Source organism: Staurois parvus, unplaced genomic scaffold (genome assembly GCF_062004578.1).
Source record: "Staurois parvus isolate SC_StPar_1 unplaced genomic scaffold, SC_StPar_1.0 ptg000024l, whole genome shotgun sequence".
In the NCBI taxonomy this organism is placed as follows: Eukaryota; Metazoa; Chordata; class Amphibia; order Anura; family Ranidae; genus Staurois; species Staurois parvus.
Window position 1 is genome coordinate 1,480,001 of NW_028317820.1, and position 20,027 is coordinate 1,500,027.

The 20,027-nt window shown below is 42.8% G+C and overlaps 1 protein-coding gene across 1 annotated transcript in view; it reads left to right on the forward strand.

Annotated features, from left to right (window-relative positions):
• Positions 1-20,027, forward strand: part of LOC149472062 (uncharacterized) — a 120,202-nt gene that overhangs the window by 73,889 nt on the left and 26,286 nt on the right. Inside the window, exon 13 of the mRNA XM_089693205.1 lies at positions 17,102-17,455. Coding sequence (XP_089549331.1) covers positions 17,102-17,455 — 354 coding nt within the window. The remainder of the gene's footprint in view (positions 1-17,101; positions 17,456-20,027) is intronic.

Sequence of the window (20,027 nt, forward strand, 5' to 3'; positions counted from 1 at the left end):
CTATTGGTTCCTGCAATGAAAACCTCTCTATAAAAGGAGGACAATGAAATGTCCACCTCCTCCATTCATAGAGCACTTTCCATCAGGGGAGCCTATAGTACGGCTTCTATGAATGGTGATGGCAGAAAGGGCAGGCATAGTCAGGGCTTGACAAGTGCCCATTACAGCTGCAGCCACTCATATTAACGCCCACCACACCAGAAGATCACTGCTGCAGTGTATCTGGGGGCACAAGACATTGGATTTTAATCAAACACAGCAGCCACCAGCACAATACATTCTTCATTCATGCTAGTTACTGTCCCTGGTACTGTTTTTTTTAAATCAAGTTTTGCACTAATCTTCAGCTTTAGCCTGTTGCTGCTCATGTAATGCATTAACCTCTATGTGCGGTAGCAAAGACGGTGGGCTTTAATGCCCACAAACCACACATATGCATCCATGGAAAGCAGATGTTTCTCTGCTGAAAGCATGCTCCCAGCACAGTGATCAAGCTGTCAAAGAGAACTCCTGGTTTCTAGTAATAATCAGTAGCCAACAGGATTATTCAACCACTGTGACAGCCTAAAACAGTGGTCATGTGATAAGGCAGACCTTCCAGCCCTGGGCGTAATAGCCCAGTTAAAATGACGCCAGCTCAGGGTGGGAAGGGGTAACAGTATTTTCATATATTGAACCCTATTAAATCTTCGACAGGTTTGGTATTTGCAATTTGGCAGAGTGTACTAAACACCCCTTTTTTTCTTTCTGCATCGATTCTGTGCTTTTACTTATATCTTTATTTTAGATATTCACTTTTTAATTCCCTGGAGTAAAAAAACAGATCTGATGTGTCCACAAAGCCATGTTGTATCTAAAACAAGTCCACATCGATAGCCCTCTCTTCTGATACAAGTACGTCAATTAAAACATTAAAATACATTTAGAAAAAAAGGCAAGATGCTCAATTAAGGCTCAGTTCACACTAGTGCGACTCCAAAGTGAGTGCAATTTTCATGCTACTTACACTCTCTGGCACGCAAGTTGCAAGAAATTAGCATCAGAGTAGTGCAGGAACCTTTGTTAAAGACACAACTTTAATCGCATAAATTGGAACGGGTACAGTTGAAATAAATGGGTTTCGACTTGTCATGCAACTTATGACACATGGGCCCTGATTCACTAAGATGTGAGTGTAATAGCAGAGACTGACCATTCAGGCAGACTCCGGTCAATCAATCAGTCGTCTGACCAGCGTCTAGCAAGCTCATTGACGAGCGTCTATTGACTACTTTGCTATCACTGGCACATTTTTAGGTGCAATACCGGATATGTTCGCTAGATGGCGCACAAGCGCGGGCTTTATTTACATTGGCGTTTTCATGATGGCAAAAGAATTCTTAGAATGTTATAAATACACCTGTACACCTGTATTAGAATTTTCTATTTTCTTCTATTTATTTTCTTGCTGTGTCTCCAAAATGATCAGGAAACTAATGCATTTACTAATGAATGTCAAACATTCTGTACTCAAATGTTAAACATTTACACACTTATATCTCAAATAATTTATATACTTCTAATTTCCCAATATAATTATATATCTTCATTCTCTTTAATCACGTAACTATTCTATGGTAAAGACAAGTGCAGCGCTATAAATGCATGTGATCAATAATGAACGCATGTAAAAACCAAAAAGTGCAAAGAATTGCAACAATGATGTAATATTGTAAATGGTGCTAAAATAAGTTCATAGAATCATTCCTGAATAATGGAATGTCCTTCGTGTGAGAGTACCAACTCAGAGAGTGCCTATGAATGGCACGTGTGGTCTCTCCGTGACGGACAGTAGTGCATGAACTCGTGAAAGGTAAACCACCCTTGGGACTGGTCTACACTCACCAGAACAAAAGTATTAATGTGCATGGGTTATACACATCACACATCTGGGGGTGCAGCGGTATGCTGGCAGTTATGGGTTAGTCATCCAGCTCCATCCATCCATCCATCCATCCATCAGGGTGGGTGCCCAAATGGTCCTGGGGAGGAATTAGCTCAGCCACAGGAGCCAGAAAGGTGCTCAATAGTGTAGTACACTGTCACAGGGGTGGATGACCTTTCACGAGTTCATGCACTACTGTTCGTGGTTATATTTATCTTGTGTATTACCATTTTACTAGTCTATATCAGTGACCAGCGCTCGCTCTATCATTTTCAAACAATGGAACTATTCTACATTATAACTCAAACTGTCTCCCACAGTGGTTTAGTGGTTAGAGCTCAGAACTTACAGCACTTGGCTCATGGGTTCTAATCCCGGTCATGGCTACATCCTAAAAAATGGAGATCAATTTTCTGGGCTGTGTCAGTGTCAGGAATATTGATCAAACAATTATGATTTTGCCTAATGACTAGAAAGTGGATGAATGTACTCTTCTGCCAATTAGGAAATGTGCAAGTTTCATGCCGTGTATATTTCATTGTAACATTTTTCTCTTTTAAATCTGTCTCCTTATACAACTTGACCCCCTCCCCCACCCCGCCATCACCTGTCCCATATGCAAATCTATGGATCACCGCCCCACTCTTTAACTATCTATTTACTGATCAAGTGAATGTGTCTCATTTTCTATCAGCTACAGCTCAGATCTCACATTATTATACAATTGCTGATTGTATCTCACCACTAGTCTGATTGAATTCACAATTCCTGGTCAGTCCCGTTCCCTGACCTCTAATAACCTTTAGGGCCAGTTCACACTACATGTGTTTCAGTTGCTTTTTCAGCATCACAAACGCACAGAAAGAAGGTTATATGGTTGTCAATGTCATAGTTCACATCAGCACTTGCATTTTCAGTGCATTGCAGGTGCTGTAAACAAAGTTGACCACGCTGCATTGTTTCTGCACAGAACTGTACTGGAACACATTGAAACGTCCTTGAATGTACTAAAACGCACATGTCCCTAACTACATTGAATACAAAGAAAATAGAAAAAAATAAGTGGAAGGGATATAAAAATGCAATGTAAACATGTCCAAAACGCATTCAAAATGTACTGGAACACACTAAACATGCATGCCAAAAGGGCATGAAAAAACCCCATCAGGAACACATCTAGACTGTTTCTATAGTGTGAACCAGCCCTTAGGACTTGTTCACACCATTGGTGGTGCAGAAACGCATGCAAGAACACACATTTTCCAGCACAGCAAAGAAATGCAATGCCCTATGTAGATGTGCGCAGGTACCATGATGAAAACGTTGTTGCACCTACACACGTCTATTAAAAACAGCCCCATTCACAGCCACAAATACGCATGGCACCACACTACTGTGCGGTTAGGTGCGACACACTTGGAAAATAACATAAAAATAAGCCAACATGGCTAAAACATATCTTGAAAATATGGGGACTCTGATATCCGGCGACAGTCCGTTCACGAACGAGAAGCAATTCTGCACCCTAAAACCAACATAGAGGAAAGGGATGGTCAAATTGCTGTGCTGCTTCCAAACCACCTCAGGCATGCCAGGGTCATTATGCAGGTCCTCGATGCCAGTTCTTGCCTGCGGCCACAAAATATCCACTGGCCACAAGTGAAGGTGAGTGGAGGACGTGAAGGTGGATTTCTACCAGCTTCAACCGCAAGCAGTACCACTCCTGAAAAATGAGAGCAAATAATCATTGACACGTCATCATGACAGTCAATTCTCAGTGCAGGCTATCTAGAGTGTCTTTCCTTTTTAACCATTTCAAGAGTTCAAGGAAACATTCTTGGAGCATCTACTGTGTTTGGAAAGGCCAAAGGTCCCCCCCTCCCCCAGGCACACTAATGCTTATGCAGGCCATAGACGGGGAGAAAAACGGCCGATTTTTCTTTTAAAAAATGAAAAATTGGTTGTTCAAGCGGCCGACGTTGCCAGCAATGGTAAAAAAAAAAAATCGGCCGATTTTCATCCCGTCTACAGCCGGCAAAAAGTGTCTCTGCAGAGAGCTCCGCTATTTCTTTGACAGTTCCTTGACATTTACAGCGGTTGCAACAATGTATCTATTTGTATCCATTTAGGATACAGATGTTTTTATTCGGAAACAAATAGATACAATGTTGCAACCGCTGTAAATGTCAAGGAACTGTCAAAGAAATAGCGGAGCTCTCTGCAGGGACACTTTTTGCCATACTGGAATTCCTCTCATTTTTCATCCTCTTCTTCTTCTTCATCATCATCCTCTTCTTCTTTTTCATCATCATCCTCTTCTTCTTCATCCTCTTCTTCTTCATCATCTTCATCCTCTTCTTCTTCATCCTCTTCTTCTTCATCATCTTGATCATCATCATCCTCTTCTTCTTCTTCTTCATCATCATCCTCTTATTCTTCTTCATCATCATCCTCCTCTTCATCATCATCTTCTTCTTCTTCTTCTTCTTCATCATCATCCTCTTCTTCTTCATCATCATCCTCTTCATCATCATCATCATCCTCTTCTTCTTCTTCATCATCCTCTTCTTCTTCTTCTTCTTCATCATCATCATCCTCTTCTTCTTCATCATCATCATCATCCTCTTCTTCTTCATCATCTTCTTCATCATCATCATCCTCTTCATCATCATCCTCTTCTTCTTCATCTTCTTCTTCATCATCATCATCCTCTTCTTCTTCTTCTTCTTCATCATCATCATCCTCTTCTTCTTCTTCATCATCATCCTCTTCTTCTTCTTCTTCTTCATCATCATCCTCTTCTTCTTCTTCTTCTTCTTCATCCTCTTCTTCTTCTTCATCATCATCATCCTCTTCTTCTTCTTCATCATCATCCTCTTCTTCATCCTCTTCTTCTTTTTTTCTTCTTTTTGTCTTCCTCTTGCAGGTCACTGCTCATGTGCAGATTTTTTATCAGTAAAAAATCGGCCAATTTGCCCATCATTGCCGCGAAAATCGGCCGATCGGCAAATTCGGCCGTTTTTTTTTCCAACTTTACCGAAAAAAAAAATCTGCCAAAATACCGAAAAACGGCCGAACAAATAGCCCACTAACGATCCGAAAATCGGCCGATTTTATTTCCGGACGAAAAATCGGCCAATTTTCGACCCATCTATGGCCTGCATAAGATATGGTGTGGCCCTAGGGTCAATGTGTGTTTAGAATACTTCCAAAATGCACATACAAAAACACTCCATCCAAATGCATGTTGCATTTCTATAGCATGTTAAACAGAAGAATAATGCACTTCCATAATGTTAACATACGCAAGTAAAAATAGACAAAATCCACATCCTTTTATTCTGGCTTCACATACATGCATTGTGGTCTAACACCGCACTCCTGGGCAAATCACATGCAATTTGTGTGCGTTGCAATTAGAGACAAACATTTTGCACACCTCAAATTGCACCGCATCCGGGCCAAAAATGTGCAGGACCCTTTTTCAGGGTATGCACATGTATTGTACTGTCCAAGGCATTGCACACTAACGCATTGCACACTAAAAATGTCAAATACGTTAGTGTGTACAGTGCATGAGTGTAAAATGCTTTAGTGCACACTGCAGTGTACAACGCATTGCACACTGTAATACACTGTAATACCGTGTACACCCACACATTGTAGACTGTAATGCACTGTACTCTGTCATGCAGGATGGAGCTACGCATTGCACACTGTGATACGCTGTCCACTGTCATGCAGAATCCAGCAACACATTGCACACTGTAATACCATGTACACCAACACATTGTAGAATGTAATGCATTATACGCAGTATACATGTCCAGATATTCAAAGATTAGCCATGAAGGCCTAGCTGGTTACCTATTGGGCGACCGCAGATAGCCGAATAACGCTACACTGCATCCAGGCAGCTCTGGGAGGGTGTCATATGACATCCTGGCAGAACGCGCTCTCCGTGATTGCTGTGTCCTAAGGACACAGCTGATCACGTGATGTGGTAAAGGCCAATCACAGCGGCTTTTTACCATGTGATCAGCCATGTCCAATGACACGCTGATCACCGGGAAATGCATTTGCCGGGTCTTGGCTGCACTTTCATCACGCTGTCAGAATGTGTGGAAAGTACTGCCGAGAACCAGCAGTTATCAAAGCAGGGGTCGGCCCCGATGATCAGTGCCCACCAGTGCCACCCAACAGTTACGCCCACCTGTGGCCAGCAGTGCCACCCACCAGTGCTGCCTCATCAACGCACATCAGTGTTGCTAAATAACCAGTTTACCAAATGTTATAATATAAACAGACTTTTATTCATTATGAGCTATTTTGTGGTTTATCGAGCAAAAAGTAAAACACACAGCAGCAAGTCAATACCACCCAAAGAAAGCTCTATTTGTCTGAAAAAACTGATATAAATTTAAGATGGGTACAATGTGGCATGACCGCACAATTGTCATTCAAAGGGTAACAGTGCAGAAAGATGAAAATTGGCCAGGACAGGAAGGGGGTAGGAGTACCCAGTAGGCAAGTGGTTAATATCATTGACCCATCAATACCCAGGAGCTAATGTACAGATAAGTAGCATGTGCACCAAGTGAGATTCTGCTAGGCTCCACCCACAAAATTGCAATTACCTGTCCCTCACATGTTATAAACATGTTTGCAATGGCCACACTTACTGTACATATAAGGATCATCTCCTCAGTTGAGAACTGTGCTCTCGCCATGTCCAAATGCCAATAAGGTTATCAAAATTTTCAACCAACACAAAACCTCCAACCACTTCTCATCCACTTACACTCCCCACAACCACTTCCGGGTGCGCGCGCACGTGATGACGGACTTCCAGGATAGCCGTTCATGCTCCATGCGGACACCTGTTTGGTGCTTATTTGTTTGCAATCGCGCATTTTTATGTGCGGCTATGATAGCTTTCGCAAATGTGTGTTTCTTATTGATTTGTTTTTTTAACCTTGGCTAATATTTGTTGCCAAAGGCCAAAAATCAACAAAGTGTGGACTATTTTATTACTGTAAATCGAATTGTAGAAAACCTGTAGCTGGCTGCACAGTGAATGTGACATTCATTAGTACATAACAATATTGTGGTGCAAGTGGGTTTTTTTTTTGGTTTTGAAAAAGCCAGTTTGCACCCACTTGCATATTCACGCTCTTACCAGCTACATTGGAGCAGATTATATAAGTATACAAAGTAACTATTAAGGTTGTTCATATATTGAACATAAAATAAACACAAAAACATCGCTCAAATATTTATTGATCAAATATATCGTCATTTATTTGGTCAGCAGGAACAAGTAGGTACAGTCAATATCTTGGTGAGTCACAAAAATAGGATTGATGTGGCAAAAATAAAACACTCCTGCTCATAAGAGCTTACAATCTAAAGATACTTCTAATGAACTGTGTGTGCTCAGGTTATAGCAGGAAACAAAGGGGAAGATGAATCAAGTAACATTTTCATGCACATAGGATTTACTTACACAATCACTTAGTATGAAGATCCATTCACAAAAAAAAAGTCTTCAGATCAAAATATCAAGAAAACAAAGCATGTGAAAAAAAAACCCTCCCACCTCTACAAATCCCCTCCCACCTCTACAAATCCCCTACACATACATTTGTCAGCAGGTTTGTCAGAAAAATGCATTGGAGTCTAAATAAGCAAGCAAAATTAAAACAAGGGCAGATTTTAAACAAAACGATTGACATGTGTGAGGCTTTCAATGCAAAGAGAAAAAACACAATCATTGTGCAATAACACACAAACACTTTACAAGGCCAAAATTATGCAAACATTTCCAGCCCACTTCCAAACACAGCCTGAGTGGTGTCTGGGGCAATTCAGCACAAAATCTCTTCTTCCCCCAAACCACTACAAGCAAGGATTTAGTCACAAACCACCCGGCCTAGTAACAGGCCAAATCACTCCCTACTGCACATCTTTATATAAGCTAGGGTGTATTTGGAGCGTGCCAAACAAGGCCCCACACCCAATGAAGCCACACCCACCACTGACCTTAGTTTGGTCAGTGAAAGTGTTTTCACCTGATGAATCCGCTTCCTACCTGCATTAACCCTTGGTATACAGGCCCCACAAATCAGAAAGAAATATACAGTGAAATGTACGTGTGCAGCATACAACAGAACATTGAGCAGGGATGTGAAAGGGAACCCCAATTGGAACCGTTATTGCTACTATGGTCACAATTCCCTCCAGATTCTCGCATGAGTTAAGACAGTCACATGACCACATCTTGTATGCAATACTGAAAATGACAAATCGATTTGACTAGTATGGTGAATTTCCCATCAATTGGCAAAACACTCCAGAAATCAAACATCACCAAACATTACACTCTGGGCAAAGCTGATTTACAAATCCTGCGACTTACAGTAAAGTTGACCATTTTAATGCAATTTTCAAGACATCTGACACAGATCTCTATGCAAATTGCCACTAAAGTAGTACATGTACTACTATAGAAATCAGTGTTTGAAACGCACCCATGTGGTCACTCTAATAGCAGACAATAGGGTGCGACTTTGCAGACGATTTACAACTTGCATGTTGTGCAAATCACATGCCAAGTCCCACTCAATGTGCACACTATTGGAGCGTTCATATTGTTGTGGTTCAAACTTGGTTGGAGCCGCAAGTAATAATAGAGTAATGAATACACTACTTTTCATGCAATTTGCTGAGAGATCGGTGTCGATTGTCTTGCAAATTGCACTTGAAATCACCATGTACCCTAACTTTGAAATCATGCAACTTCTATGCAAGTCACATGATGTGACTGTGGTGTCAATAACACCACTTAGAAATCTGCTTTAATGTGACCGGGTAGCCCCCAGTAACATTGTTTGCGATTGCCATGCAATTGGCATTACAGGCGACTTGCAAATCGTAGACCAAGTCGCACCCTATTGGCCACTGTAGGCTCTGTTCACATCCAATTGGATTGTGAACTCGTGCAACTTCACTGTAAGTTGGGCAATTGCCGCATCGGATTAGATGTGACAGTGGTGTTGGCCCCCAGTAACATTGGGTGCAATTTGCCATGCAAAGAGCAAGCTGCTGGCCATGCCAATCACATGACAAGTCACATCCAGGGTGTGCAATTTCAGGTGCAATTTGTGAATTGACATGGTACCTGATATTGGATATAATGAATGTGAATGTGAGTGTATTAACGTACGCCATTTGTTGCAGTGAGAGTTCAAAGGTATTTGAAGATTTTGGCCATTTATTAGCAATTTAACATCTAGACTCAAATAGAAATCGCAATGCTACACACAATTGAAAACACAACTAGTTAGTAATTCTCTAGAAAACACAGTAAAATTGGCAACTTAAACAGTAATTTTCATTTGCATATAGTGTGAACGAAGCAGGAAAATCAACAAAGGAAATAAATCTTTGAAGGCGTGCGGTCTGCTTTGCATTTGGTGGAAAAATCCATACCAGTATTTGTGACAAGTTTGATGTGTGGATTCACCAACCAAGTCTTTTCTCTCTCGCTCACTCTTCTTTGTCTCACTGGCTCGCTCTTCTCTCTCGCTCACTCTTCTGTATGTCTCTCTTTATCACTCTTCAGTATGTTTTTCTCGCTCCCTCTTCTTCATCTCACTGGCTCGCTCTTCTCTCTCTCTGTCAGCTCTTTGCTTGCCAAATCCTTCACAAAAGTGGGTTGAGTGTAAACCATCATTATCAAATCTATTAGTGCTCCAGGCTCTTATCTTACCCCATTGTATGACATTCACATAAGGTGCAGCTTTGAAGGTGTTTCAACAGACAAGGCCTCATTCTAATTCACATTTTTGGGATCACTTAGACAGAAAGCAAAGATGTTGCCAGAACATCTATTTGAAGACAGCCACACACGGAGATCATACTACTTCCTTGCCGTGGTTGGGATTCAAACCGACAACTCTAGAGTTGTGAGGCAGTAGTGCTAACCACTAATCCACGGAGCTACATTGCAAATCCAGCCTGTATTTCTGTGCTGTGAATCAATCTTAGGTCCCTGGGCAAGTTCAGTGTAACTACCAGATATCTCCAATGTGACACAAATGTTGTGCTATGTTGCCAATTCACATGTATGATGGTTCTATGTATCCCAATACAAAGGATTGCAATACTAATACAGGCGTACCTCGGTTTACCAATGCCTCAGGGAACGTCATATTTGGGGTACAAATGCCAAACCATTTCAGTTAATTGGTCTGTTTACAAATGTTTGAATAATTTGGTATGGGCATGTGGCCTGGTATGGTTCAGGAGGGGGGGAGGCGCTCGCTTGTCCCCCCCCCCTTTCCTGACCTGCTGGGCTGCATGCTCAGATAAGTATCTGTTATGGATTTTGGGGGGTACCCCATGCTGTTTTTTATTTAATTTCAGCGTGGAGTTACCCCTTAACATCCATACGAGACCCGAAGGGCTTAGTATGGATGGGAGGGGGGACCCCACGCCGGGTTTTTTACAAATTGTTTATAATTCCCTGCAATACTTTTACATCAACTGTCAGTGGGGAACTCCGCCGACAGCTGAAACATGAGCGCTGCATTGGTTTTTGCTACTAAAATGCTGCATGAGTTGATAACATAACTCATGCGGGATTGTAGGAGCGACAGCCATGTGTTAATGTTTCAACTGTCAGCGGGGTTCCCCACTGACAGCTGAATGTAAAAAAAAAAAAAAAAAGCGTGGGGTCCCCCCTCCCATCCATACCAAGCCCTTCGGATCTGGTATGGATATTAAGGGGGAACTCCACGCTGAAATAAAAAAAAACAGCTTGGGGATCCCCCCAAAATCCATACCAGACCCTTATCCGAGCATGCAGCCCGGCAGGTCAGGAAAGGGGGGGGCGAGCGAGCGCCCCCCCTCCTGAACTATACCAGGCCACCTGCCCTCAACATGGGGGGGTGCTTTGGGGAAGGGGGGCTCCCCCCCAAAGCACCTTGTCCCCATGTTAATGGGGACAAGGGCCTCTTCCGTTATTGGGATAATTGGTCAGCCATTTTTTGGGATTTTAGCATATTTTGTTTACCAGTAAAGTTGAAAATTTTTTGTTCCAAATTTACTGATAAAAAAAATGTGCCAAAATCCCGAAAAACAGCTGACCAATTAACCCACTAACGGCCCGAAAATCGTTCGATTTTCTTTTCGGCAGAAAAATCGGCCGATTTTAGACCCATCTATGGCCTGCTTTACATGGGTCTAAAATCGTCCGCAAAAAAAATCGGCTGATTTTCAGCCCGTTAGTGGGTTAATTGGTCAGCCATTTTTGGGGATTTTGCAACTTTTTTTAATTGGTAAATTTGGATAAAAATTGGCCGATTTTGCAGATCGGCCGATTTTAGCTGCAATGATCGGCAAATTGGCTGATCTTTTAACAGATAAATAATCTGCACATGAGCCATGGCCTGCAAGAAAAAGAATAAAAAAAAAGAATAAGAAAAAGAAAAATGCAGGCCTTAGATGGGGCGAAAACTGACCGTGTTAAAAAAAAAAAATCGGTTGTTCAATGGGCCGACGTTACCACCAATGGCAAAAAAATTGTTCGATTTTCGCCCCATCTACGGCCTGCAAATATAATAGCGAAGTAATTACTTCTGTCCCTGCAGAGAGCTGCGCTATTATATTTGACATTAAAAAGTATAAAGGTTGCAACATTGTATCTATTTGTATCCGAATAAAAACATCTATATCCGGAATGGATACAAATGGATACAATGTTGCAGTCTCTATACTTTTTAATGTCAAATATAATAGTGGAGCTCTCTGCAGGGACAGAAGGAATGTTTCAGCTGTCATCGGGGTTTCCCACTGACAGCTGAATTTTAAATTATTTCCGTGAATTAAATAAATAATAAAAAAAACAGCGTGGGTCCCCCCTCTCATCCTTACCAAGCCCTTCAGGTCTGGTATGGGTATTAAGGGGGAACTCCACGCTGAAATTTAAAAAAAAAACAGCGTGGGTCCCCCTCAATATCCATACCAGACCCTTATCCGAGCATGCAGCCCGGCAGGTCAGGAAAGGGGGGGGACGAGCGAGCGCCCCCCCCCCCTCCTGAACCATACCAGGCCACATGCCCTCAACATGGGGGGGTGCTTTGGGGCAGGGGGGGCTCCCCCCCCCAAAGCACCTTGTCCCCATGTTGATGAGGACAAGGGCCTCTTCCCCACAACCCTGGCCGGTGGTTGTGGGGGTCTGCGGGCGGGGGGCTTATCAGAATCTGGAAGCCCCCTTTAACAAGGGGGCCCCCAGATCCCGGCCCCCCCCCCTACGTGAACGAGTCTGCGGTACATGGTCCCGCAGACTCCTTCACAAAAAAACTAAGTGTGGTGTAAAAAAAACACAGTACAGGGTCTTTGACAAGTCCTTTATTAAAACAATGTCCCCCGAAGTAGATCCAACGTCAATCACGGCGGCGGCGGCAGGGACCCGAAAAAAGAAAAAAAAAAAAGGTTCCGCTCCCGTCGGAGGCTCCCAGCCTTGTGAAGAAGAGGCTAGCTGACAGTTCTTATATAGGTATGGGGCGGGGCCAGCCGGGCACATCATCCCCGCCCCTTACCTATTTGAGAAATGTCACCCTGTCTCTCCACTGAGGCTAACTAGCTGAATGCAGGAGACAGTCTGACATTTCTTATATAGCTATGGGGCGGGGCCAGCCAGGAACAGCAAGCATGTGACATGGGGCGGGTCACTCGGATGATGTCCCCGGCTGGCCCCGCCCCATAGCTATATAAGAAATGTCAGACTGTCTCCTGCATTCAGCTAGTTAGCCTCAGCGGAGAGACAGGGTGACATTTCTCAAATAGGTAAGGGGCGGGGATGATGTGCCCGGCTGGCCCCGCCCCATACCTATATAAGAACTGTCAGCTAGCCTCTTCTTCACATGGCTGGAAGCCTCGGACGGGAGCGGAACCTTTTTTTTTTTTTCTTTTTTCGGGTCCCTGCCGCCGCCGCCGTGATTGACGTTGGATCTACTTCGGGGGACATTGTTTTAATAAAGGACTTGTCAAAGACCCTGTACTGTGTTTTTTTTACACCACACTTTTTTTTTTTGTGAAGGAGTCTGCGGGAGCATCTACCGCAGACTCGTTCACGTAGGGGGGGGGCCGGGATCTGGGGGCCCCCTTGTTAAAGGGGGCTTCCAGATTCTGATAAGCCCCCCGCCCGCAGACCCCCACAACCACCGGCCAGGGTTGTGGGGAAGAGGCCCTTGTCCTCATCAACATGGGGACAAGGTGCTTTGGGGGGGGGAGCCCCCCTGCCTCAAAGCACCCCCCCATGTTGAGGGCATGTGGCCTGGTATGGTTCAGGAGGGGGGGGGGCGCTCGCTCGTCCCCCCCTTTCCTGACCTGCCGGGCTGCATGCTCGGATAAGGGTCTGGTATGGATATTGAGGGGGACCCACGCTGTTTTTTTTTTAAAATTTCAGCGTGGAGTTCCCCCTTAATATCCATACCAGACCTGAAGGGCTTGGTATGGATGAGAGGGGGGACCCACGCTGTTTTTTTTTTTTTTTTTTTTTATTGTGGACCTTTATTTTTACATTCAGCTGTCAAAATATATATTATCTAGACCTTTGAAATAAGTAAAATCATTACAGAAATAATTATAAAGGATAAGAAACAAAAATAGAATCACTAGAACTAAGGAAATCTAGTTAGATTACATGAAGATATGCCGAGTGCTGTTTATTAAACACAATAGTCGCGAGCGAGTGCCGGCTCTCAGAGGAATCCACAATCAGATTCACTATTAGTCAGTGGCTAAAAAGCAAACGCCCATGGCAGAAGTCTAAAATGTGTTCTGCACATGCTCAGTTGTATCTGCCAAAGACACTGCACGGGCTTCTAGATTTTTACTGTGTCGATTTCCTTGAAAAAAACGATTTTTAACACATTTTTAATTTTTTTGGAAATAGCAGATATTGTTTAAAGTGAAGTCCTGATATTTGGCAAAGCAAATTTCTAAGTGAACATGTCTCTGCAGTGATTTTTCATGGTTTTAGACTTGCTTCTTAGCAAGTCTGTTTTGTGAGTCTGATTTCGGGCGTGTGTCTCTTTGTGAATTAGATTGGGCATCTGCTTATGGGCTCTGCTCAATAGTGAATTAGGTTGCAGGGTAAAAAATGACGGACGCCCATGAAAATTGGGCTTAAGCCCATAAATATGCGCCCACGCCCAATAGTGAATCAGGGCCATAAAGTCAAATGTCAAGTCAAACCGAGCCTAAAACTGTGTTGAAATCAATAAATAAGCTTACAGCATTATCTGGTATCCAATGGCTTAAAGTGACACTAAACTCTATTCCAGTATGTATTCTTAAAGCGGAGTTCCACCCAAAAGGGGAAGGTCCACTTTAATGCTGTGCCCCCTGCTACCCATTATGGATTGGCACCTTTCGGGAGCGGGTACCTGAATTTGACAGGTACCTGCTCCCACTTCCGCTGCGATTGCCTAGGTGATTGGAAGCGGAAGATGTCCTCCCCCCTCCCTCCCCGTAGTCTTCTGGGGCACATGACAGGTCCCAGAAGACTATGGGGCCATTCACAAAGTGCACCGCTTCTCCCGCAGGTGCAGTGGGCACCAGGCTGTGAAGCCGCAAGCTGTCACAGCCGGGGTGCCCACACTAAAGATGCCGGCTCTAGAGAGAGAAGACGGCCAGTGAAACCAGCCATGGTGAGGACACTGCTGGACCGAGGGACAGATAAGTGACTGTATTTTAAAAGTTAGAAGCTAGTTTTTGTAGCTGCTTACTTTTTTTTTTTTTTTTTTCAGCTGGAACTCCGCTTTAAAGTGGTTGTAAAGGCATACGTTTTTTCACTTTTATGTATTCCATGAAGTAAAGTAAAAAAAAGCCTTCTGCATGCAGCTCGCCCATCAACCCCCCTAAATACATACCTAAACCTGATCTCGATTCAGTGATGTGCATGAGAGCCAAGGCTCTCTTGCTCATCATTGGCTCAGATACAGCAGCGGGACCCATTGAGAAGCACAGTTCTGTGTTGTAAGGACACATAGAATGGGGCTCAAGAGCGAGCACACACAAGTGCCCACATAGCAAGTGGCTTGCTATGGGGGCGATCGATGGGGGGGGGGGGGAGAGTCAGGAGCACCAGCAGAGGACCCGAGATGAAGAGGATCAGGGCTGCTGTGTGCAAAACCGCTGCACAAAGTAGGTAAGTATGACATGTTTGTTATTTTAATAATTTTTTTTAAAAAAGCGAAGCTTTACAATTGCTTTTTTCAAAAAAGTCCCTTCTATTGCTCTTAGTCTCCTCCAAATCTCTAAATTCCTTTCTTTGCTGGTGTGATCCAACTTCCTGTTAGAAGGTGGCTAAGTTCATTCTCCATGGCTCTACACTATGTAGGAATGTAGCCACCCTCTCTTGCTCACTTCCTAACTGGACTATGGACTAGCAGCTCCCAATCACCTACAGTTGTGTCCAAAATTATTCAACCCCCAATGCTGTAAAGGGGTTTAGGGACTATAGTGTACATTTGGAATTGTATTCAGAATCAAATCCTACAAGGACGTTGTAACTACCCAAATGCAACTAAAATGACATCAATTGTTTATGTAATACAGTAGTAAATGGTTCTTATGTGGTTTCTTCATTGCCACAATTATTCAACCCCTTAAAGACTACCACTCTGAAGAACAGAGGTTCATACAGGTGCTTTCCATCAGGTATTGAAAACACCTGTGGATGTCACCGAGCAGCAATCAAGCATAATAAGCACCAATTAGGCAGCTTTAAAATGACTGTGATACTCAGCTCCTTCTAGACATTTACTGGTGTGGTTACAAACATGGTGAAGGCAAGAGAATGGTCCAGGAAGACAAGAGAAGAGGTGATTTCTCTTCACAGGAAGGGCAATGGCTATAAGAAGATTGCAAAGATGTTAAACATACCAAGAGACACCTTAGGAAGCATCATTCGCAAATTCAAGGCAAAGGGCACTGTTGAAACGCTACCTGGTCGTGGCAGAAAGAAGATGCTGACTTCGACTGCTGTGCGCTACCTGAAGCGTAGAGTGGAGAGAAGTCCCCGTGTGACTGCTGAGGAACTGAGAAAAGATTTGTCAGATGTGGGTACAGAAGTTTCAGCCCAGACAATAAGACGCACACTGCGTAATGAAGGCCTCCGTGCCAGAACTCCCAGGCGTACCCCCTTGCTGTCTCCAAAGAATAAGAAGAGTCGACTGCAGTATGCCAAAAGCCATGTGGACAAACCACAAAAGTTGTGGGATAGTGTTCTGTGGACTGATGAAACAAAATTAGAACTGTTTGGGCCCATGGATCAACGCTATGTTTGGAGGAGGAAGAACAAGGCCTATGATGAAAAGAACACCTTGCCTACTGTGAAGCATGGTGGAGGGTCAATCATGCTTTGGGGCTGTTTTGCTTCTGCAGGTACAGGGAAGCTTCAGCGTGTGCAAGGTACCATGAATTCTCTTCAGTACCAGGAGATATTGGATGGAAACGTGATGCAGTCCGTCACACACCTGAGGCTTGGGAGACGTTGGACCTTTCAACAGGACAATGATCCCAAGCATACCTCCAAGTCCACTAGAGCATGGTTGCAGAGGAAAGGCTGGAACATTTTGGAGTGGCCATCGCAGTCACCAGACTTAAATCCGATTGAGAACCTCTGGTGGGACTTAAAGAAAGCAGTTGCAGTGCGCAAGCCTAAGAATGTGACTGAACTGGAGGCCTTTGCCCATGAAGAATGGGCGAAGATACCCGTAGATCGCTGCAAGACACTTGTGTCAAGCTATGCTTCACGTTTAAAAGCTGTTATAACTGTAAAAGGATGCTGTACTAAGTACTAAGATTGAATGTCACTTGGGGGTTGAATAAAACTGATAATGCTGTGAGCACAGAAAAGACATTTGTGGTTATTTCATTATAACTGTTATGTTATATTTGTCTGACCTACAAGTGCCTCTTTAATGTAAATGTAAGCAAGATGACTGAATGATCAAAAGCAATGTCAAACTGGCCAAAACACTCAATTTCAGTGGGGGTTGAATAATTTTGGACACAACTGTAAGTAATTACATAACATATCACACAGCTTTACGTAGATTTACAAAGCCAGTCAATGTTTAATAAATGTGTTTTGACTTACAGATCCTCCCTGGCGTCCCATGATAGAAGAAATAGACAATTCACCATTACTTGAGAACACAGAGGTCAGACTGCAGTATAAAATCTCTCGGTATCTCTTACCAAGTGAACTTGCTGTGACTTGGCATAAGAAAGAGAAGAATGGAGAAGTGACCGATCTTCTAAATTATCCTTTAAAATTTAGACAACTCATTTCCAGTGCTCAGTTACAACCAGATAACACATACAGCTGCACAATACGTTTACTGATCACCCCCACACTTACAGAAGACCAGGAAACAGAGTTCATCTGCAGCGTGAACCACCCCAGCCTGAAGACACCCATAGAAAGAAGTACAGGACCATTACAAGTCTGTGGTGAGTTTCTTCCCGATATAAGATACAGTTGGGAGAAACGAGAGAGAGAAAGAGAGAGAGAGAATAGTGTGTGTGTATATATATATACACACACAGTTGTGCTCAAAAGTTTACATCCCCTGGCAGAAATTGTGAAATTTTGGCATTGATATTGAAAATATGACTGATCATGCAAAAAAATGCTCTATTATTGAAGGATGATGTTCCTATGAAGCCATTTATTATCAAATAGTTGTTTGGCTCCTTTTTAAATCATAATGATAACAGAAATCACCCAAAAGGCCTGGATCAGAAGTTTCCCTCCCCTGGAATGTTTGGCCTTGGTACAGACACACAAGGTGACACACACGGGTTAAAATGCCAATTAGAGGTTAATGTCTCACATCTGTGGCTCTTTTAAATTGCAATTAGTGTCAGTGTATAAATAGTCAATGATTTTGTTAGCTTTTATGTGGAAGTACTGACTAGGCTAGATACTGAGCCATGGGGATCAGAAAAGAACTGTCAAAAGTCCTGCGTAACAAGGTAATTGAACGTTATAAAGATGGAAAAGGACATATAAAGATGCCCAAAGCCTTAAATATGCAAATCAGTACTGTTAAATCACCTATTATGAAGTGGAAAGTTCTGGGATCTCTTCATACCAAGCCAAGGTCAGGTAGACCAAGAAAGATTGCAGCCATAACTGACAGAAGAATTGTCTGGGATTCAAAGGAAAACCCACAGGCAACCTCAAAAGAAATACAGGCTGCTCTGGAAAAAGACGGTGTGGTTGTTTTTAAGGGGTACAATTCCGTGATACTTGAACAAAAATGAGCTTTGTGCGTCACTGATGCAGTAAAAACTTCTTTCTGGCACTTTGACCATGCAGCTTATTTTTGTTCAGGTGTCATCATATTGTGCTCCGTCAAAACAACCACACTGTCTTTTTCCAGAGCAGCCAGTATTTTTCTTGTGGTTTCCTATGGGTTTCCCTTTGTATCCCGAACAATTCTTCTGGCAGTTATGGCTGCAATCTTTCTTGGTCTACCTGACCTTGGCTTGGTATGAAGAGATCCCAGAACTTTCCACTTCTTAATAGGTGATATAACAGTACTGACAGGCATATTCAAGGCTTTTAACATCTTTATATGTACTTTTCCATCTTTATAAAGTTCCATTATCTTGTTACGCAGGACTTTTGATAGTTCTTTTCTGATCCCCATGGCTCAGTATCTAGCCTAGTCAGTGCTTCCATGTAAGAGCTAACAAACTCACTGACTATTTATACACTGACACTAATTGCAAATTAAAAAGCCACAGATATGGGACCTGAACCTATAATTGGCATTTTAACCCGTGTGTGTCACCTTGTGTGTCTGTACCAAGGCCAAACATTCTTTTTTTGGCACGATCAGTCATATTTTCAATATCAAAATTTCACAATTTCTGCCAGGATATGCAAACTTTTGAGCACAACTGTATGTATGTATGTATATATATATATATATATATATATATATATATATATATATTGCCTTGAAAAAGTATTCACACCCCTTGAAATGTCCCCCATGTTGTCATGTTACAACAAAAAAGTCAATGTATTTTATTGGGATTTGATGTGATAGACCAACACAAAGTGGCACATACAGGTGAAACTCGAAAAATTAGAATATCATGCAAAAGTTCATTTATTTCAGTAATGCAACTTAAAAGGTGAAACTAATATATGAGATAGACTCATTACATGCAAAGCAAGATAGTTCAAGCCGTGATTTGTCATAATTGTGATGATTATGCCTTACAGCTCATGAAAACCCCAAATCCACAATCTCAGAAAATTAGAATATTGTGAAAAGGTGCTATATTCTCGGCTCAAAGTGTCCCACTCTAATCAGCTAATTAAGCCATAACACCTGCAAAGGGTTCCTGAGCCTTTAAATGGTCTCTCAGTCTGGTTCATTAGGAATCACAATCATGGGAAAGACTGCTGACCTGACAGTTGTGCAGAAAACCATCATTGACACCCTCCATAAGGAGGGAAAGCCTCAAAAGGTAATTGCAAAAGAAGTTGGATGTTCCCAAAGTGCTGTATCAAAGCACATTAATAGAATGTTATGTGGAAGGGAAAAGTGTGGAAGAAAAAGGTGCACAAGCAGCAGGGATGACCGCAGCCTGGAGAGGATTATCAGGAAAAGGCCATTCAAAAGTGTTGGGGACTTTCACAAGGAGTGGACTGAGGCTGGAGTCAGTGCATCAAGAGCCACCACACACAGACTATCCTGGACATGGGTTTCAAATGTCGTATTAATCTTTCAGGCCGTTCCTGAACAACAAACAACATCAAAAGCGTCTTACCTGGGCTAAAGAAAAACAGACCTAGTCTGTTGCTCAGTGGTCCAAAGTCCTCTTTTCTGATGAGAGCAACTTTTGCATCTCACTTGGAAACCAAGGACCCCGAGTATGGAGGAAGAATGGAGAGGCCCAAGGACCCCGAGTATGGAGGAAGAATGGAGAGGCACACACTGCAAGATGCTTGAAGTCCAGTGTGAAGTTTCCACAGTCTGTGTTGATTTGGGAAGCCATGTCA